Genomic DNA, 22,305 nt, shown 5'->3' with positions numbered 1-22,305 from the left:
TTTTGAGCCTTTGAAATTCCGTGTGGGCCTTGGGGATCCCTTCCCTTGGGAGCTGGAATGGTTTCCCCTTGGGGTCGAGTGGATCAAGGTTGATGTTTTACAGGTGAGCAGCACCTGCTCTCGGTGACACAGCAGAACACAGTTCCTTTGGGGAAAGGAATTCCTTTCTCATCCAGCCCTCCCCCCACCCCCAGGTGCATGCACTGAAACTGGGCTTTTTCCCAGGTGTATCTCCCCATTTCCAGGTGTATCCCATATGTTTTGGGTTTGTAGCAGTGAGGAGGTTTGGTGACAAGCTGGGAACTTTGTTACAAACCAGGAATGTTGTGCTCACTCCTGTGTGCAGGAAACAAGGAGGTGCTTTAAGGAGAACTTGAGTTCTGTTGTGGGTTTTTGGTTTTACTGCCTTTTTTGTGTTTTCCGAGAATTGCAGGTACAGTGGGGTCTGGTTCCAAACTCTGAGTAAGTAAGTGCTTCTCTCCAGAGATGCTTTTAATTCTGGGATAATTTAATTACATAAAAGTTCTCATTAACATTTTACCTCTTTGTTAATAGCAAGGAACTGCTGTCTGCTAGGGACTCTTCAGGTACAGTGCAGTGGGCATTACATGAGGTTTATCATTTTCTAGGCACCTGGAGGAAAATGGTTTTAGCATCTTGGAGAAGTATTAAAAATACTCCGAGATGCCAAGGTTTGAGCTCTTGTTCCTGTGATTCAAGGATGAAACAGTTCTGCTTTTTTAATTTTTTTCTTTTCAAAGAACATAGTTAATTTTCTCTTATTTTTCCCCAATAATTGGGCACTTTTCTTCAGCTGTCTCAGCCACTTTGGTAATCCAGGCATTTAGGAGGGAAGAAGGGATTTAAATCCCCGAGGGGGATCTAAATCCCCAATGCTCTGTTTAACAACCAAAAGGATGTTGCAGCAACTTCTAAACTGAAGTGTAAATCTGACTGTATCCCTTTACAAGCCCCAAAATTGTGATCTTGCACTTAAACCCAGAATGTAATCTTGCACTTAGCCATGTTTTCAGGGATTTGGGCCACAGAAAAGCGACGCTGCTCCAATAGATTCCTTGGGTGATGGATACAGGGATGGGTTGATTTGTGGTACAACTTGATCACATTCAAAATGGGGAATAGGTTGTGAATAGGAGATGAAGGAGGAAATGTCTTGAATGTATTGTATGGGTGTAACTGAACTTGCTTGAGTTTCTGCCACAAAAATAGAAATTTTTGTTGCTGAGCCACTTTGATTCCTTTATCTGCCTGGAACGAGTGGACACCGTGTCCCAAGAACTAAGAATTCCAATGTGGCAGGAGATTCTGGTTTTACAGCTGCTTTTCTTTCTAAATGAGAAGATAAAAGCCTCATTTAATGCTCTTAAATTTGAGGGGTAAAACTCAGGAGTTCTGGGTTGTCCTTCAGGGTGAATGTAAGAGATGGCAGAATTCAGCTGTTCAGCTTCCTATTAACAACGAGAATTTTGGGGAATGACACCTTAAATGCAAATCACTGTGTTTTGGAAGATCCAGAGTGTTTACCACTTAATGCAAAGAATGTTTTGGTTGGAGCAGGTGTCTGTTGTGTGTCAGCAGGGGATCAACTCTGTTCAAGTGCTACTTGTGTTCAGAGGGGGTTTTCTCATTGCATCCGACATGAATCATTTGCAGAGTTTTCTAGGAAAGAAACTTGAACCTCTGGGAATTCAAATCTACCCCAAACCAGGAAAAAAAAGCACTAATGTTTGTGTTGGACACTGGAAGTCGCTGAGAGCAGCGTTTGTTCCGCTGAGGCACAGCAGACACCTGCTTAAAAGCCCATAAAACTTGGGGTCAGCGTGGCTGGTCAAGGCAAACTCAGTGTGGGAAGAGCATCCTGGGTGCTCTTCCACTTTTTCTTGGAAAATCCTGATGGTTTTAACTGCCACTGGTTGTTATGAGCCAAATTGTGCTACGCTGGAGGGTGAAAAGGAGCAGGTGAGGATGTGTTTGACTCCAGGTTTTCTGGCTCCTTATTTCATGGGGTATCTCCTTTAAATCTGGTTTATTTGTGGTGACTGCTCTGTTTTGCAAGCAAGGATTTTAACACCCTTTGAGGGTTCTTATGGCAAAACATTGAGTGGCAGCACTTTGCCAGCCGTGGATTCCAGCGCTGCCATCCCTCATGGGCTGTGCTTTCCTCCTTGGTCTGAGGGATTCCCCATTGGAGTAACTGTCCACTGAAGTTGTCTTGGCCAGGGCTGAGCATTCAGAAGCCCGTGGGTGATACCACTGTGTGCAGAGCAAAGTAGATGTAGCAGTTGTTGGCTCTCTCCTTGTGTCTGGCATTCCGTTGCTCTGGCGAGAGCTCGGTTTTCCTCCACATTGTGTGCAGCTGATGTTCCTGTATTTCACTGGTGTGTCGAATTAGCCTGGAAAAAGGATGTCCTTTTTCCTGAATCATTTCACCCTTGTGCTTTATGCTTTAGGGAAAGAACCTCAAATGACTCATAGTTTTGTTGGAGATTTTAGTTCTTTGGGTTTTTTTTTTCTTCTTTTAATTAGAAACATTACGCAACTTTCTTGGCCTCCATCCAGTTGCTTTGTTTGCTCCTGTTGAGCTGCTGTGGTGGGAACACCAAGGTTACTCTCAATCCAGAGGTTTTAGGGTCAGAAATACCAACACATCCTTGTCAGCATTGCAGAGAGAAGGGCCAGGCAGACAAATCTTGCCTTCTCTCTTTTGTTTTCCCACGAGGATGTTAAAGATGGAATATTTCAGCGACAGCTTTCTCAGCCCCTGTGGAGAGCAGAGAATGAGTGGAAATTTCTTCCACGGGTTTGGGAACCCTCTGGTTGATGGCAACTGAGGTGAAAGGCCTCAAGTGTTAATGGGAGAGGAGGAGTGAATCAAAATTGTGAAGACAGGTTCAAAAACTCTGAGGACTCAGGGAAAAAATGGCTTGGAAAATGGTAATTCCTGGCTCTAAGTGAAACAGTGTTGAGGGACTCCTGGGGAGTCTGTGTGCCCAGAGGGGAAGAAATGATGCCGTGTGGCTCTAGAGCTTTTGGGGTTCTTTCCCCTTTGTCCCCCGCTTTGTAGCATTGAAGGACAGATATTCCAATGATTCATAGACTGAACGATGAGGTGATTTTTGTATCAGGCTTAAAACAGCCCGGCTGGTTCAGAGAATGGTTCGTTGAATATTCAACTTCTTGCAGTTCTGATTGTGTGCGAACGATGGCTGAGAAATATGACTTGAATAGTAACAATTTTCAGTTCCATGGGGTGTGTCTTTGATTTGACCTTTCCTTTACTGTTGGCGCAGCCAAACGAGGGCAGAAGAGCTGTGTAACAACACTACATTTCATGGTTTTGGTGATAAGTTGCCTTCAGGAAATAACCCTGGGAGGAAAGTCAACCCAATTAGCCATAATTGGGTTGGTTTTTCTGGTGGTTAAATGGTTTCAATGTGTCCCATCAACTGTTACTGCAAGTTGGGTAATCCTCAGTACTGTAAGCCTAGTTTAACCTTGGTCCAAAACGAAGCCCTGCACTACTTGTTTTGCATCTCTCCCTGGAAGGCGACTTCATTCCGAGGTTTTGTGCCCGTGGGTGGAATTGGTGCTTTTTGAAATCCAAGTAGAATATTCAGAAAGGCCTCGTAGCTGTTTATGTTCATCTGTATAATGTAGGGAGGGGGGAAAAAACCCCAAATCTGGTGTAAACATTTGTATTGAAATAACGTTTTCTTTCCTCCTGCAAGCAAATCTGGTGGACTGCAGAAGACATGGGATACCAAGCTCTAAATGGACCTTTGGGAAGAGAAGCTGTGGCTTATGTGGAATTTCCATGGGCCTCCTGATGGAAGAAAGCTTATCTGTTTAGTATTTGTGCATTTTACTAAAAATGGCAGCTTTAAAAAAAAAAAAAAGTTGTGTATCTGCTATTGTGATGCCAATGCCCGTGTTTTAAGTGGAAAAAAAAAAATGACCTCTTTGCTTTGTGCTGTGTACACAAGATTGCTGGAAAAAAAGTAAAGGAATACCCTTTTTATGGCTCACACAGCTTGAAAGTAGCTGTCACTCAAACATGCGCTCACAGTTGAGCTGATTTTGTTTCATTCTAAATAAATTGTTTCTTTTGAGGAAAAATGGTTTTTCTGCCTGGGAGTTGAATTGACGACAAACGTTTGGCCCCGGTGTCGGCAGCGGAGGGGTCCCTGCTGCTGCTGCCCCGTGTCTGAGCTGATAGTTGTGGGGCTTTGAGCAAGAACAGGGGAGAGAAACCGACACCTTTTCGCGTTGACCGACCTGTTGTGCCAAAGCGGAGGAATTCTAGTTCACTGCCTTGCTGTGACCCCCCCTGGTCTGTGGTGAAAAAGGGGGTCACTCGCTGCCTCACTCCTCACCGGGACAGGGAAACGGTCCTGCTGCTGGCACACAAGGAGCAGGGAAGCACCACCCTGCATCTCACAACTGTGGCCAAGTCTCGGGGCTTCGCTGGTCGGAAGAGCCGGAGTTCCTGAATTTTTTAAGTTTCTTGATTTGCTTTGTTCACCCAACGCGTTTTGCCTTTAGTTTTGATTCTTGGTTGTTGGTTTTGTGTTTTTTGTTTTTTTTTTTTAATTTGGAAGAAAAAAAAAAAAGGTTCGAGATTGCTTTGAATGTTGCACGTTAAAAAAAAGCCACCTTTGCACCAAAATTGCCAAAAGAAAAGAGAAATGAGTCCTTAAGAGTGTTTAAGTGCTGTTAATAAAACGAGGCGCTCCTCTGTCTCCGGGGGCTTTTCAGCAGTTGTGGGTTTAGTGCTGAATGGATGAAGAGTTCCTGAGAGCTGGAGGCGGTAATTTAAACCTTTGAGTTGGTGTCTCAGTGCCTTATTTTGACCGGTTTTGAAGCCAGCACGCCTCGGATGTGCATGTACCCTGCTCACGCCCCAGGGTCCCCTTGCAGCCGCCTCCTGGGGTCAGCAAAAATCGGAGGCGTCCCGAAAATCCCGTGCCGCGTTCTCCTGTGCCGGGGGCTCCTGGGCCGTGGAAGCTGTTCCCGAGCAGGAGCACGACTCCACGTTTGCTGCAGGAGACTTCAGGGCGTGTTGGAGGACCGTCGTCAAGAGGAAGCTGCCCCTGTTGCATCGTTGGCTTCAGAACCTCTCGTGGCGTTGCTTGGGTTCAATTAATGTGACGTGCGATGAAGACGCTTCGAGTGGCACTTTGCCCTGATTGCCTTGACATACTTTAACTGCCGTGGATAACGAACCTAGTGCTGTCATAGTGCAGGATCTTTGCTAGGATGCAGTGCCTTCCAACCTACGGATGCTCTGCAAGGTGCCTGTTCCCGGGGCAAAGCGCTGTGTAAATCCCTAAAACAGGTAAGGGGGTGGAAGAGGTTGGACTGAATTGTAATGTGAAAGAAGTTTGTTGTTCTTTTTTAATCTTGATTCTCCAGTTGACTAACTCTTACTAACGTGTTCTGTTCCGTCGACGTGCTGCTCCACCTGCGTTGGGAATGGCAGCAGTGGATCCAATTCTCGGATGTGCTTCTGTGTTTGTTTGGGGTGTCCCGTTAACAAACAGGGCCATGTAGACCAGACTAAGGGTCCTCAGCTTGGCAAGCTGGAGCTGTTATTTTGAATTCATGAACTGCTTGAATTAACGCTGCTTTAACCCAGAAGAGTGTTTGTAATCTGTATGTGTTGATAAGGAAAAGCCAAGGCAGTGATCTGGCAAATGATCTGCTTATGGGATGCTGGTGGGGTAATAATGTAAATTAAGCTGCTTGTTGTAAATGGGAGCAACTGTAGCTGTGTCTGGTAATGAGGGGAAGGAATTGAGGAGGGGAGACTCGGGAGATGCTGTTTCTTCTAGAAGTTGGTGTTTGTAGTTAAAATTTATATGTTTTGCAATGTGTTCCATGTGCTGTTAAGATCCAACCTCTGAGTCTCATTTGAAGTCTTGTACAGAAGGTTTGGGGTTGGTGGCAATAATGGCAGTTGTGTTTCAGCCTCTTTACCTAGGCTGGGGGAAGATGATCACATGAGTGATCTGTCAGTGTAACCCAAAAAAAGGGGATGTTTTTGGCACCTGCTCCAATATCCAGGTGTGTGTGTGTCAAGTCTTGGGCACCTTCCCACTTTTTGGTTAAGCTTTGACTTGTAGGTGGCTGTTCCAGAAGATTTCTGCCTCTCTGCCTCAGATTTCACTGTGTATTTAACTGGGAGATTGTTCCCTGTCTCCTTTACATTATGTATTTATTCCAGGGACTCGGAGTTATCGTGGGATGTGGTGTGGGATGATTCTGCTGTGGACACTTTGTGCCAGCAACTTGTTTTTCGGGTGCTGGGTCTGCCTTTTGAGAGGGTTAGAGGGATGTTCCAGAGACCAGGCTGCTGTTAAAATCAGTCTCTTGGAAGGGTTAATATGCACCATATTAATTTGGCTAATGAGACTTCTGGGGAAGGTGGATTTCTAACGAGCACCATTTAATTTAACTGCGCTGCAGCAGAAAGCAGCGCAAGCGGATTAGTCAGGAGCCAGTTATTGGAATTCACACTTTTTTTAGGACTGTGCTTTTACCAGCTGCAGCTGAATTAATAAGTCTCAAACATCAGATGGCCCAGATTCTGCTCTTGGCCAATAACAAGCTTATGTTGGCCTTATCCTGCTGGTTTTACTGCAAGATGGCAAATGCTCCTGGAGGATTCACTCCCACCACGTGTCAAGGGGGTTGGGACAAGACCAGAAAGGTTTTGGTGGAAACCAAGGGGTCTGCAGAAAGAGCAGGGAGAGGAGTAGAAAGGTTTTGAGGTGATGGATTTGTGACTCCCATGGGGTCTCCTGCAGTCATTGGCTCAGAGCTGTGTGCTGAGTGTAATTAGACCTGGCGTGGGATCCGGGTGAGGTGTAAACTCCTAAGGCAGAGAAGGTTTGAGGAACTGGATCAGCTCCACACAGAGTGATGGGTTTAAGAAGAGCCTCCTATTTGTCTGTGTGCTGATGGAGTTGAGGTGCCTCTGGTAGGAGCAGAGAACATGAATGCAGTGGCCCAAAGGTCTCCTCTTTGTCAGTCCCTTGTATCCCACCCCGGGAATGTGCTAATTAGCCATGGTTGGAACACAGAGGTGTGGATGCTGGGAAAGGTGCTGCTGTTGCTGCAGGTTAATGAGTTGCTACCTCCCAGCCCTGCTCCTCTTCTCAAGCCCTGTGTGTTGTCCCGGGTGGGGATGGGATGGGATGTGTGAGCCCGTGACCGGCTCAGAGCAGCGGATGAGCTGGAGATTAGTTGTGGGTCACGGCAGTTTTATCTCCTTATCTCCCTGCCTTGACCTTCACACCCAGTTCTGCAATTGGATCTGGAGATTTTTCAGTTCCCTTCGGTATTTCCTGTCCCCAGATCCGGTGATAGGTCAGCCTGACTTGTAGCAATGCTCACAATTCAACCCAACCCCAAACTGGCAGATTTCCCTGGCATTTCTCAGTGATCCTTCAGCCTGTATCTGCTTTCACGTGCACATTCTGCATTCCCAGCCTGTAAAATTAGACATTTGAGGGGTGTCTGAGGACACACGTGGGGTGCAGGAGGGTTTGAGTGAAGGGAAGCCAGTGGGGTCTCACAGGGGGGCTGTTAAGCTCTGGTTGCCCATGGAGAGGACCCTGGTGCTCTCTGGACCATGGTGGGGTTTGCAGCCCCCTTTGGCTGTTGCCAGGCCAGCCTGGGGTGCTCCAGCTCAGCCCTCTGGGCTGGGCAGAGGTTTGGGACAGGCTGAGGTCTTGAACCACCTGTTGAGCTGAGGCTTGTGGGGAGGACATGGTGAGAAAGGGGATGTTGGTGTTTCTCGTGCTGCTCCTCTCAGGTGGATGAACACAGGGCTGTGTCCAAGAATACAGGACCCTCCATCAGGAACTGCAGTGACAGGACAAGGGGGAATGGGTTCAAGCTGAAAAAGGGGAAATTTAGCTTAGAGATATGGAAGACTGTGGTTGCCCCATCCCTGGGAGTGTCCAAGACCAGGTTGGACAGGACTTGGAGCAGCCTGGGCTAGTGAAAGGTGTCCCTGCCCATGGCAGGGTGTAGAATTGGATTAATATTAAGGTCCCTTCCCACCCAAACCATTCCAGGATTCTAAGACCTACTTTTTCCCATCTGCCAGCTCAGCTTTCTCCTGTGGCACAGATTCATTCCTGGCTCTCAGATATATCTTAAGTGCCTTTACTCTTCCTCCAGGCACTCAGAGCTGCATCCCAGCAGCAGTTGGAGTCTGGGAGAGCCCAATCCCAGATATCCCATCCCTGGGACCACCCTTGTCTCAGCCAGGGTGGCTGTGACTCCCTTTCCCTGCCTGACCAAAGGCTGGAGCTCAGTTTATTGATGTTTTATTCATCACTGGAGTGTTGTAAAGACACTCTTTGCCTCTTCCATTCCAGGGTACAATCCCTGCTCCATTGGGCCCACGTGAGGAATATCTGTAGGGGAAAGTTTTGCAAAGCTTGGTGGTGGCTTTGGAGGCAAAGTCTGCTTTGGCAGTGGGACTTTGCCCCATGAATTACTCTGGAATTTCCCGTGGCCATGAGCAAGAGTTCCCATCTCCTTGTCGTTACTGCAGGCTGGGAAGTTCTTCCATGAGGATCTCTCAGCTAAAGCTGAAACTTCTGATTTTCCAAACACTTGATTTGATTTTTGTTGATTACAGTTGCTGCTAAATTCCCATGGACTTCATTGAAAACCCATTGTGGTACCTTTAAAGCTTTTTATTGTTATTTTCTAAACACCTCCCACCTCCTGGGGAGGCTTTTATCTCCCTGGAAGTGAAACTTTTTAATCCAGACTCTGCTGAATTTCAGCCTAATGATGTTCTGCGTTGTAAACACGGCTGCAGGGCTGGAACCAGCTCCCCAAAAAGCCAAATGTTCCTGTTGTCAGTGGGTTTGAGGGCGAGTAAACAGCAGAAACCACACATGGTCTCTGGCAAAGCGGGTGAAGGAGGAGCAGCCGTGTTTCCTGTTGCTGGAAGGCCCTGTTGGCGTGTCCTCACCCAGCTACTTGAAATTGCTTTGTGCTTTTGTCATGTGGCTTAAGGGAAAAGCAGAAACCTCAGGAGTGTTGGGAGCTGGAGCATCTCTGGGGTGTGTCGTGGCCACCACCCCAAACCCAGACTGGACACAGCTGTGAAAAAGCCTCTTGTTCTCCTTTAAAATCAGAATTACGTAGATTTTGTCCCCCTGAGTGTCCTGGAACCTGGTGTTTCTCACAGTGGGTTTGTGTTTAAAGTGCCAAGAAAGGGTCAATGTGAGATCCCAGGTCATGGGTTAAACCCAAAAATTCCTGCCCCTCACCCTGGTCCCAGCCCCCCGAGTGTCTCTGTGATTCCCAGCCAGTTTTCCAAGCAAACCCATTCCCATACATGTGCAAAAAACAGCTGCAATAATTCCAGCCCAGCCCTTGGAGGGGATTTTATTGCACAGTAAAGGTTGTTCCTTATTATACAATAAACATCAGGATCAACTTCCTCTGGATCCAGTGCCTGGGTTTATCTGATGGCAGCATCTGAGGAGTGCTGGGGAAGTCACAGCTTTGGTTATTAGAGATTATTTTTTTATCAAGGGCAGAGCCTGACCATGGAGACGTTTACTTTGTGAACTTTGGAAGGGCTAAATCCATTTTTTAAAAGCTCTTCCCTGACTTTCCATGACCCAGAGCAGGTTTCTAGGAATACAGAAGGAGGAAGGGGCACCTGCAGCTGTTAAGCAGGACCCTCAGTGATGTTCAATGACTTTAATTAATCTAAAATATTAATGTAAAATAATTCAAGTGTGAGTCAGGGTTGCAGCTTCCTTTTGTGGTCTCTGATTGCTCTGACCTCCAGAGCTGGGATAGGCCCGAGCTGAGTCTTAGCAGCTTTTAATCCTGGCATGTGTAAAACCACTTGAAGAAAGTTTAGGACCCAGCAGGTGCCCACCCCATAAATCAGTCCTGCCAAAGCCTGGCACAGGCTGGGATCAGATCCAGAGGGTGCCCAGGCTCCTCCTCCAGGATTACACCTGGGAATCACTGACTAACAATGGAAAAGCATTTCCTCCTCCTGAAACCTCCAGGGAGGTTGGGAGCTGTTTGGATGGCACAAACCCAGGATTAACTACTCCTTGACTGCAGCAGTGTGTGCTGCAGAGTCTTGTTGGAGAAGCCAATTCCATGTTTTTTCCTTGCTTTCTTAATCCTGTGGTGTTAAAATTAATCAGGATTCAGGGAACCAGTCCCCTGTCTGTTGGTACTGAGAGAACTAATTATCTAAATGAAGTTTTGTTGTTTTTTTTTCCAAAGGAACTCAGGTGTTGTGCCAGGTTTTTGTTGGAATACAGTGAAAATTGGGGGCTGGCTGTTTCCTTGGGCTCCTCGGAAAACCCTTTGGTTACTCAGGCTCTGGGACCCTGGAGGGCACAGGATCTTTTGGAGGCATCTGTAGTGTTTTGTTTCTTTGCACCGTGAATTTGAGAAGATTTTTAAATCAATGAATCTTGGTTAAAATGCTTCCAAATGGGATTTCCCATCAGGATCCAGCCATGGTGTGTTACCCCATGGGCAGAAGATGAATTTGGGGCAGTAAGATGTTCCAGACTCGAGTGCTTTTACAGGGTTTTTGATTTATTCCAAGTTAAATTATTTTCTTGGAAAGATCCAGGAGGTTATTGGTGATTTCTTTGCAATACAAAGTGTGGAGATGCTGCTTGTGAGGTCCCCGTGGGTTGGAAGCAGGAGGGAATCCAATCCTCTGCTCCTGGTCCAGCACCTTCCCAGGACCAGGAGGGATGGCTGGGAGGGCACCACCTTTAAACAGCATTTTATTTGTGCTGAAGATCATTTTTAGCCATTGCTGCTCATTTTTTCTACCCTGTGCTCTGCAGTTGAGAAAGGGAAGAGTTTCCCTTGAGTAAGGGAAGGATTTTCAGGAATAATTTCTTTGTGGAGTGGGTTGTTAAGCATTGGAATGAGCTTCCCAGGCTGGTGGTGGAATCACAGCCCTGGAGGTGTTTGAGGAACCACCCTGCAGGTGTTTGAGGATGGGGCACTCAGTGCTCTGGTGTGGCTGAGAAGGGGGTGTTTGGTCACAGGTTGGACTTGATGACCTTGGAGGTCTTTTCCAACCTTAATGATCCTGTGATTCTGTGAAGGGAGTGGGGACAAAAGGACTTTTCCACACCTTTTAACTTCATTTGTGCCCCAGCAAACCCTGCTCTTGCATTTGTCCCAGCTCTTACCTATGCAAAACCAGCTTTAGGAAGTTATTTGCAAGATGATTTCACTGGGATGGGGAAATCTCCCTCTGGGCAGGTCTTCCCACCCTCCACTGTTTGTTTCTCTAATGCACAGGTTCTGTTTTGCAAGTAAATAAATGCCTTTGATTTTTAGAGCTGCAGAGAAAACTGAAACATCTGCTCTGTGCTTCCCTTCCCAGCCAAAGGTGTGAGCAGAGGAGTGTGTTTGACCACCAGATGTTACCCTGAGCTTGATCAGCTGAAAGACAAAGGTCTGAAGACTCTTTTCCCACCTCCCATCCAGATGGAAGGACTCCCAGGGCACTGTTGTTTTCTCATTATGGACACTGGTTTCCTGCACATTTTTTGGATAGATGAGAGGTAATTGTGGCTGGAGAAAGGCACTTTGCCCATGCATGGTTATTGTGGGGGCAAAGAAAGGCTGGTGGTGCCCATCTGGGAGGTTGGATGCTGTGGGAAGTGGGATGTCCTGAGCTTTCCTGAGGGAACAGGCACTTGGGAGGTCCATTTTGCTAAATGAGGGTAAAATTGGTCTGATGGAGAGGACAGGGAGGGCTCTCCTGGAAAACCTGGAGGTTTGGAGGCAGCCCATGTGTTGGAGCACACAGGATGGGAGGGGTGGACACTGCAAGTTGCTCTGTGGTGGCAGAGCTGAAAATCTAACAGGGTTTGTGCTGAAAGGATGAAGGTGTTGAGCAGAGAGGTTTTATTCCCAGGGACTGAGCAGAGCCTGGGGAGTCCTGTGGAGTGAGAGCCAGGGGGGCAAGGATGTGGTGGGTTGGCTCTTTGTGCCCACATTGCTTTGGCCTCACGCTGTTAATAACTAAAAGCTCTGCTGAGCTCAGGGAGATGCAGAATAAGAGGGTTTTAAAGGTTTGGGATTGGAAAACCTGAAGCCAAGTGTCCCTCACAGCCCCTGTTACAGCAGCAGACCAGAGCTGCTGGTGATGTTTGGTTTGCTCAGCAGGAGAGTGAAGATCTCAAATGTATCAAGAGGTGGAAATTCAATTTTTTCACTAAAATCATCATCTCTGCTGCAGGAGGGCTTGACTGAATTAGTGCAGGATTGGCTGAGCCAAACTACACAGCATCAGCTCCCCTTCCTAAACCCTAAACTCTTCTTAAATAATAATCTTCTCCTTAAATCCTGGTGGCTTGGGAAATGTCCCCCTGGAGATCCTGTCCTGGATACAGACATCAGCTGGTCCATCTGAATGCAGAGTGTTTGATGTTGTGGTTTGAGGTGTAAAAGGATGGTGGTTACAGTGTAAAAGGACCATTCCCAAAGCACTTCCTCCCTGTGGATTCCTGGGACAAGCTACAAAACGAACCATTTTGTAGCATATTCCCCATTCCCTTTAATTTTTCCTGGTTTAATCACAGGTTCTCTACCACTGTGTAGTTGTGTAACTGCTGAATTCGGTCCATCATCTATGGAGGAACTTTTTTTACCTATGGCAATAGTTCCTTTATACTTTTATAATATCCCATAGCTTTTTATTAAATATAGACCACTTAATTTTGGGCTTGAAATGACCCATTTGACAGTTTAAAGGAGTGTTTCTGTTGGGGAAACAACTGTCTTGATGCTTTAATATTAAAAAAAAGGGATGACGAAAAAAAAGAGTGAGGAAAGAAAGGATAATTAAATCTCTTTGCAATTTAATAATAAAAAAAAAAGAGAGAGAGGAAAAAAGAAGGATAATGCCAATGGCTGGAATGAATCCTATGATATTCCAGGCTGACAGAATAATTTCAAACAATAATAATGCAAAAAATTGCAACTTCACTACTAGAAAGGAAGTCACAGCAGCTGTGTTGTGTCTTGACCTTCAAAATTAAATTTAGGATGCTGGTTAAATACAGGCTCAGCTTTGGAGCTGCCCTTGTGTGCCCATGGAATCCAGGGAATCTCTGGGTGGTTGGGAAGGTGGGGAAGGGCAGAGGAGGCTGAGGTGGGGTTTGGTCTCTGACTTTGCTGTGTTTTGGTTCTGGTTTAATTAGCCTGGTTTTGCCTCCAGGTCATCCCTGCTGTGGGAAATAGCAGATCCTGGGAGATGGAACAGCCACGTCCTTCCTGCAGGAAAAGAGGACCCTGTGGAGCAGCTGCTGGCCGAATCCTCATGGAAGTATCACCTTCCCTCCCTGTCCTGGGGTCCCTCCCCACGGCTCCTCGTTTGGGTCTGAGCAGAACGAGCTGAGATCTCTCTGTGCTTTGGCACTTGGGAGCTCCTTGGCCACCTCATCCCAAGAGGTGACTCAGCTTTGCTCCTGGGAATGCTCAGGAAGCCAAGGGATGGCTCAGGTTTGGAACTGTCTGGATGAACACCCCGGGATTAAATCCAAGCTCTGGAAAAGCACAGCTCAGGAGCAAAGGCAGTGACACCCAGGTCCAAGGGGCTTATTGTTCCCATCAAATGACACTTTACACTGTGAATCTCTCAGGTGGCTTTAATGAGGAGAAATATCCAGATATCAAAACAGAATCTGATCAGGAGAAATATCCAGACACAAAACCATAATCTAATCAGGAGCAGTATCCAGATATCCAAAATAAATCTAAGCAGGAGAAATACCCAGATAAAAAACCATAATCTAATCAGGAGCAATATCCAGATACAAACCCATAATCTAATCAGGAGCAATATCCAGACAGATATCCAGACTGAATCTAATCAGGAGAAATATCCAGATACAAAACCATAATCTAATCAGGAGCAATATCCAGATGTCCAAAATAAACCTAATCAGGAGAAACATCCAGATACACAAGGTATTGAAGGTAATTGGGAGAAATATCCAGATATAAAACCATAATCTAATCAGGAGGAATATCCAGATACCCAAACTGAATCTAATCAGGAGCAATATCCAGATATCCAAAATAAATCTAATCAGGAGAAATATCCAGATACCAAAACCATAATCTAATGAGGAGCAATATCCACATATCAAAACTGAATCTAATCAGGAGAAATATCCAGATACAAACCCATAATCTAATCAGGAGCAATATCCAGATAGATATCCAGACTGAATCTAATCAGGAGCAATATCCAGCTATCCAAAATAAACCTAATCAGGAGAAACATCCAGATACACAAAGTGAAGGTAATTGGGAGAAATATCCAGATATAAACCCAGACTCTAATCAGGAGGAATATCCAGATACCCAAACTGAATCTCCCATCTAAAATTCCCGTTTCCACTGTCGCTGGGCTCGGTGTTCCCGGGACAGCTGGGCCGTGCTGGCCATGGCTTTACCTTTGTGGGTACAACTCCAGCCCAGCCCTTCCCCCTTCAGCCAGCCCTGGGCTTGGGGCTCAGACGGGCTCCTTTGAGCCCCCGTTTGTGTGCCCAGGGCTCGAAGCAGAAGGACAGGGGGGAGAGGAGGGCACAGGCCCCGGCGAAGAGGAAGGAGCACACGTAGGTCTGGGTGTAGTCGTAGAGCCAACCTGAGGAGACAGGGTTGGGGTTAAAGCTCTGGGATTTCTCTCACTGGAAAAAGTCATTTTGGGGAGGTGGGTGGGAGGCAAAGGTTGTGTGTTCTCATTTCAGAATTCCTCAGTTATTTAAGCTCCTCCTGGGCAGCATTTCCAAATGTGTCTTTCTTCCCAGGGCCAGCTTTGATCCTTGTTGTGGGCATTGGGTTTAATTTGATTGAATTTAAGCCCTGATTTTTTTTCCCCCTGTTTAAGTGGGCCAGAAGTAGCTGCCTGAGCAGGTGGAAGATCCCAATGGAATGACAGGATGATTTGCACGTGTTGGTGTTTCCAACATCTGGGCTGCAAACCCCTCGTTTCTCCAGCCTTTTTTCTTGTGCCCCAATTTAATTCAGTTTTCTTCAGCCCCAATTTAATTCAGCCTGTCTAAATGAGAGACCCCAGGCCAGGAGCTGGGAGTGGACTTCCTTAAAAGCAGCTTTGTGAGGACTTCAAAGGAAAAGCTGAATTCCATAAAGCCTCAGGAATCTGCGAGGGTCACCTTTTAAAGTGACCTCCAAGTGTTGTGTTTAGTTCTGGCAAATGTGGGCAATCACTGGAAAGGGGGATAATTCCTCTGGTGGAATCTAAAACATCTGGAGTGATGGGAGATGCTGCTGCATGTGAGCAAATCCTGACACACTCCCAGTCTGGCATGGGAGGTGGGGTTGATCCAGATCTGCTTCTGGTGAAGTGAAATTCCTTCAGGGACATCCATGAGCTTCCAGGATTTACACAAACAGCAGATCTGGCCTAAATCTGGGATTCTTAAACCCGGGAAGGAACATGAAGCATCCCTGAGATCCTGGGCTTGGCCGTGTGGGAGCTTTAATGAAGAGGCGAGGGAAGAAATGGGGCCTGACTGTGAAATTTGGGGCTCGGTGATGGAGCTGCTGTTCCCTTGCCGTGGATTTCCCGGCTGCAGGAAGGGTTTGTAAAGGCAGGAGAAGCTGCTCTTCCCCCCTTTCAGTTCCTCTTGGCTCATTCCTTTCTCAGGGGAGTTTCTCTGGGTTTTTTTCAGGAATTTCGTGGGAGCCCCAGCACAGGAGCTGTTGGAGAGGGGGATCCTGTGCACTGGACTCGGTGACGTGGCTGAGACATTCCCCTGACCCCGGGGGGGTTTATTCTCCAAGGTGGGATCTGGTTTTCCTGCCTGGAAGTCTCTGGGATGTGGAGAGGAGAAGGGATGCTGATCCCACCCTCTGGGAGATGTTCAGGACAGAGCTCCAGCTGAGCTCAGGTTTATTGTAGTTATTGGTAATTTATCCTTCCTTAAATTAAGGATAAATTATCCTTATTTTTAATATGTCCTTCAGAGTATTTTTTGATTTTCCTGTGGGAAAATTGGGGTTGAAGGGGATTTTTTGGGACCAAATGGGATTGAGGAGCAATGGGATTTTCCAACATTGCCTCCTCAGTGGCAGCACAGCATCACCTCCCACCACATCACACCTTTTAAAGCACCTCCAGGGTCTGTGCCCCAATTCAGATAAGAAATATATATATTTTATATACTATATATTTCATAGAGTAAATATATTATATGTTTTATATATTCTACATATTCTCTGTATTTTATATATATTGTATATATATATTTTATATGTGTATTTTCATGTATCCATAAATTTTATATATTCTATATATTTATATTAAAATATATATTCTATATTTATATATTCAACATATTATGTATTTCAGATAGTCTATCTATATATCTATATTATATATCTATATCTGTATCTATATTCTATATTATATATATTCTCTATATTTTGTATATAGAATATATTTATATATTTTTCCATATATCCATATATTCTATATAAGTATATAATATAAATATATTACATATAATAAATATATCTTTAATATATACTTATAATGTAATGTTAATATTAAATTAATATTAATATTAATTTAAATATTAATATTTAATATATACTTATATAATATAAGTATATTCTATATACTTATATTAAAATACATATGTATATTTTACACATTCAATATACATTTTGTATATTTAATATTTTATATATTTTATATATTTTATATATTATATGTATTATATATTTATATATATATTTATGTATTCTATATGTTAATATTAAGATATATACTTTTATACATCCTATATAGTTATATTAAAAATATGTATTATGTATTTTTTATATATTTTATATGTTATATATATTTGACATATTTTCTGTATTCTGTATATTTATATTCAAAAATAATCCTTCCTGCTGCCAAAAAACCAAATTAGAAGCTCCTGGTGTCCAAATTCCAGCAGAGCAGCAGTTTTGGAAGGAATGCTGGTAAATCCCAGGCACCAGAACACTCCAGATGAAACATTCCTGGCACTGCTCCTGCTGGGGTCAGGTTGTTAAAATTATTCCTGATGCCCTAAGTTGGAAAATGCAGCGGGAAGGTGAAGATAAAATGTCAATAAAAGTTCCAGCCCAGCTTTTGAGGGAGTCCATCCTCCCCCCCCGCACCCAGCATTCCTGGGGCTGGAATGTATCCTGAAATTTGGGTTGCAGACAGAATAGATCCTGAAATTTGGGTGATATATGTATTCTGTAATTTGGATTATGTTATAGTCAGTTCTTTTGCACTTTGAGTTAATGATTTGTGCTGTTTATGGAAACAAAACGAGCCAAAATAATGTTTTTCTGATTTGATTTGAGGGGATTTTTCAGTGGTGCTGGTGGATGGGGAGCTCCAAAGGAGATTCCAGACTTTTCCCTCTGGGCTTTTGGCTGAGCAGATTTACAGGTACGTCACCTTCCCTTGCATTAGGCTTTCTAATGTGCAATATAATAATATTTTAAATATTATTAATTTTAAATACATTTATTTTACATCTAGTATTTTAAATATTATTAATTTTAAATACATTTATTTTACATCTAGTATTTTCAATATTATTAATTTTAAATACATTTATTTTACATCTAATATTTTAAATATTATTAATTTTAAATACATTTATTTTACATCTAATATTTTAAATATTATTAATTTTAAATACACTTATTTTACATCTAATATTTTATACATTTTATAGTTTTTGTAATACTGTTATAAATATTTTAATAAATTTTAATGAAATTTTATAATTTTATAAAAAGTGATCAAATGAATTTACATTTTTATATTTTTGTGTTTTATAAATATTTACAAATGTTTTTTATAAATATTCTTATAAATGATATAATTTATAGAGTATATGATAGATTTAATTATTGTTAAAATATTACAGTATCTATAATATAACAATATATAATATTGTATATAGTATATTGTTACATTATGTAATACTATATATTATATATTTGAAATTATATATATATATATATAAAATATAATATTATTTTAATATTTTTGACCATTTTAACCTTTGCAGTTCTCATTATCCATCAGGTTTTGCTGCATAAAAGCACTTGAATTTTATAAAATCCTAATTCTTAAGGTTTAGGGAGGTCAGAGCACCAAACCCCAAATCCTGAACTCTGGGTTTGGACACTTCATCAGTAGCATCTGGTTATATTCAGTTTTCATGAGAAAATGGAAGAATTTATTTGGATAAATTAATAACTGAACAATAAATTAACAAATGAATTAATAAACAACCTGGATCTTGAGCTCTCAGTTGTTTCCCTCTGGGTGGGTCAGTGAGAGTTTTATTTCCTGGCTCTATTTGGCCTTTCTTTATCCCACCAGCATTAAGCCAGATATCTTAAAAACCTGGAAAAATCACGAAAAAGCTGGGAAAAAAAGCTTTTTACTGGAAACCTTGTTTTCCACAGTCTGGAAATGCAGCACTTCAGGAAGCAAAAGGCTTCCAGTTAATGAAAATATATTGCAAGGGCATGGAAATAAAACTGCAATAAGAGTTATTCAGCTCCTTCCATGCTCTTCCCGTGGCAGGGAATTCAGAGGGATTGCTTTGTGCTGGGAATTCATTCCATGCCAGCAGAGATCTCTCCCCCAGGCAGTTCATCCCCCTGCCAGGGGGAAGCTCCCTGGCCATGAAATATAATATAAATGAAAATGTTTGGGCTGCTGGAAATTGGATCTATTGGCAGAGTTTTACCAGCCTGGAGATATTGATTAGAAAAATCAATTTTTGCCTGTGCTGGCCCTGCTGAAACTTCCCACTGAGCTGGGATTTACAAAATCCTTGGCAGCCTCCAGCCAGGGGCCTTGGCAGGCCTGGAGATTTGGAGGGCAGGAGGCAACAATTGATGGATTGGTTGGGAAGGACCTTAAAGCTCCTCCAGTGCCATGGGCAGGGACACCTCCCACCATCCCAGATTGCTCCAAGTTTATCCAGTCTGGCCTTGGACACTTCCAGGGATGGAGCATCCTCTGGGAATTCCATTCCAGTCCCTCACCACCCTCCCAGAGAAGGATTCATAGAATCATAGAATCAGCTGGGTTGGAAGAGACCTTTGAGATCATCAAGTCCAACCCTTGATCCAACCCCACCGTGGTTCCCAGCCCATGGCACTGATGCCACATCCAGTCTCTTTTTAAAAATCTCCAGGGATGGAGAATCCACCACTTCCCTGGGCAGCCCATTCCAATGGCTGAGCACCCTCTCTGCAAAGAAATTCTTCCTAATCTCCAACCTAAACCTCCCCTGGCACAGCTGAAGCCCGAGCTCTCTTGTCTTGCTGATGGTTGCCTGGGAAAAGAGACCAACCCCCCCCGGCTCCCCCCTCCTGTCAGGGAGCTGCAGAGAGTGAGGAGGTCTCCCCTGAGCCTCCTCTTCTCCAGGCTGAGCCCCCCCAGCTCCCTCAGCCTCTCCTCATGGGAATTGTGCTCCAGTCCCTTCCCCAGCCTCGTTGCTCTTCTCTGGACCTGCTCCAGCATCTCAGTGTCCTTCCCAATATCCCATCTCTCCCTGCCCTCTGTCAGCATGAAGCCATTCCCTGTGTCCTGTCCCTCCCTCCCTTGTCCCCAGTCCCTCTCCAGCTCTCCTGGAGCCCTTTTAGGCCCTGCCAGGGGCTCCAAGGTCTCTCTGGAGCCTTCTCTTCTCCAGGGGAACATTCCCAGCTCTCCCAGCCTGGCTCCAGAGCAGAGGGGCTCCAGCCCTTGGAGCATCCTTGTGGCCTCCTCTGGACTCTCTCCAGCAGCTCCACATCCTCCTGCTGTTGTTCCCAGGGCTGGAGCAGCTCTGCAGGGGGCTCTCACCTGAGGGGGCAGAGGGGCAGGATCCCCCCCTCCCCTGCTACCCACGCTGTGGAATTTTTCTGGGCTGGAAAATGCAGGGAGAGGAAAATATCCCAGGGACAGGAAAAGCTCTGTCCTGGCCAAGCTGTTTGGAGGAGAACAATTCCCGTGTTCCCAAGCAGAGGTGGGAGACTCCCTTCTAAGAGCTTGAGGTGTGCCAGGTCCTCCCCAGTGCCTTGTTTCCCTGGCAGAGGAAGAAGGGGAGAAGCTTTTCATCCTCCCTGTCTTTGGGCCCAGCAGCTCTCAGGGCTGAGCTCTGGGATCTGTCCCCAAACGAGAGATTATTGAGGCTTTTCCTGATGTTCCGGAGCCTCTGTTTTCTGGGAATGCTGCTGAGCCCATCCCTGCTTCACCTTCCTCTCCTTCCCTCCTCTCCAGTCCAAATTCAGTGTTAATTCTGACACTGCTGGGGGGAAAATCCATGGGAATGTGGTCGTTATCCTGCTGTGGTTGGGGTTAAACTGGGCACATTTTCCAAGCTGCTGCTTGGGTTTTGCAAATTCCCCAGCAAAACGTTGCCTGTGTGTAAAGACATTCCTGAAATAGGATTTTAACCCTCCTGTTTGAACAGAAATATAATATAACTTATAATATAACTTATATAATATAACTTATAACATAATATAATCTAAGTATATTATATTATATTGTATTATATTATATTATATCATATTATATTATATTTAGTATTTACCTGCCAGAGGAGGTCCTCCAATGGCTGCTATCCCTGCAAAGAAGGCAGCAAACCCCAGGTAGCTGTGGAGCTTTTCCACACCCACCAGATCGACCTGTTGGTAAACCAAAATGGATCATCAGTGATGGATTTCATGGGAATATGTAAACAGAAGAGATTTATTGATTTGTTTTAAAGCACAAGAGGTTAATTGCTGTTTTTCCTGGGGAGTTTCCTCTTCAGCTGCAGCTTTGGAAGGACTTTGCCCCCCATAGGTCTGATCCAGCCTGGAATCCCTTCGCCTCCTTAAGGCCAGGATGGAAATTACTGGGATGTGAGATACTTTTCTGACTTCTGGACAATAAGACTTTGAGGAAGGTGTTTTAAACTGTAAATTCCTTCCTAGAAAGAAATGCCAAATTAGAATTATGCCTCATCATCCTGATCGTGGAATCCTGGGATGGTTTGGGTTGGAAGGGACCTTAAAGCTCATCCAGTGCCATGGGCAGGGACACCTCCCACCATCCCAGGTTGCTCCAAGTTTATCCAGCTTGGCCGTGGGCACTTCCAGAGATGGAGCAGCCACAGCTTCTCTGGGAATTCCATCCCAGCCCCTCACCACTCTCCCAGGGAAGGATTCCTTCCCAAATCCCATACATCCCTACCCTCTGGCAGTGGGAAGCCATTCCCTGTGTCCTGTCCCTCCATCCCTTGTCCCCAGTCCCTCTCCAGCTCTCCTGGAGCCCCTTTAGGCCCTGCAAGGGGCTCTCAGGTCTCCCTGGAGCCTTCTCCTCTCCAGGGGAACATTCCCAGCTCTCCCAGCCTGGCTCCAGAGCAGAGGAGCTCCAGCCCTTGGAGCATCTCCGTGGCCTCTCTGGATTCACTCTGGCCAGATCCTTCCGTGACTGGTCCCTGTGTGTTCCAGATAATTCTGGGACTGGGAGCAGATCAGCACAACCCTCCGTGTTGGCGTTTGGCACCGAAGCCCCCGACTCACCAGCACCGGGAGCACCAGAGCCATGAACCCTCCACAGCACACGGAGAAGGCCACGGTGTAGGTGAGGAGCAGCGGGAATGTCGTGGCCAGGGGCCCCAGGAGGTTGGTGACCCCGCTCAGGACCAGGTAAGTCACGTGGAAATGGTACTTCTTGGTCCAGTTCTGGTCGGCCACCCAGCCCGAGAGCAGCTGGCTCAGCATCTCCGTGATGCCTGAGGGAACAGGAGTCACCAGAGCCTCAGAAAACGCTTCATTTGGGATATTTTTTCCTCTTTTTCCTCCTGTCACATCCCAGTTTCACCTGCTCTCTATGACCACAAAGGACTGAAACGCCAAGAAGTTACAGGAAGGTGTTTTTAGGCTGTTGTAAAATTGATATTTGGGGTTTTTTTGCCTTTCCCCAGCTATTACCAAGTCGGTAAAAATTCAGTCAAGGGCTCTGCACTCAGCAGAAATCTCTGAGATGCCCTTCAGTAAAAACAGGGAAGATAAACTTGCTGTCTGATCCCTTTTCTGAGATGGAGAAAAAGCGGAATATTAAGAAATATGTGCAGGAGATTTTAATTTTTCTAAAGAAGCAAATTGCCCAGCATTTCTTTAAAGGCTCAGCAAACTTTTGATACTTGTTTTTTTACATTTCTTGATGCATTTTTA

The 22,305-nt window shown here is 45.0% G+C and overlaps 1 protein-coding gene and 1 long non-coding RNA gene across 3 annotated transcripts in view; one reads left to right on the top strand and one right to left on the bottom strand.

Annotated features, from left to right (window-relative positions):
* Window positions 1-109: 109 nt before the first annotated feature.
* LOC116798224 lies at window positions 110-14,021 on the top strand. The gene is made up of 3 exons (XR_004360848.1): window positions 110-5,356; window positions 11,435-11,615; window positions 13,277-14,021. It is a non-coding gene; the product is annotated as an uncharacterized LOC116798224 (long non-coding RNA).
* SLC16A4 (solute carrier family 16 member 4) overlaps window positions 13,693-22,305 on the bottom strand; it is a 14,158-nt gene continuing 5,545 nt past the window's right edge. For both annotated transcript variants that reach the window (XM_032710432.1, XM_032710433.1), the window contains 4 exons: window positions 21,652-21,863; window positions 20,676-20,769; window positions 14,331-14,710; window positions 13,693-13,742 (listed from right to left, as the gene is read on the bottom strand). In XM_032710432.1, the coding sequence (XP_032566323.1) occupies window positions 14,556-14,710; window positions 20,676-20,769; window positions 21,652-21,863 (461 nt within the window). In that variant the 3' untranslated portion in view covers window positions 13,693-13,742; window positions 14,331-14,555. The remainder of the gene's footprint in view (window positions 13,743-14,330; window positions 14,711-20,675; window positions 20,770-21,651; window positions 21,864-22,305) is intronic.

This window comes from Chiroxiphia lanceolata, chromosome 25 (assembly GCF_009829145.1).
Source record: "Chiroxiphia lanceolata isolate bChiLan1 chromosome 25, bChiLan1.pri, whole genome shotgun sequence".
NCBI lineage: Eukaryota > Metazoa > Chordata > Aves > Passeriformes > Pipridae > Chiroxiphia > Chiroxiphia lanceolata.
Note: the sequence above shows the minus strand (reverse complement) of the source record. Positions and strands in the feature narration are given on the sequence as shown.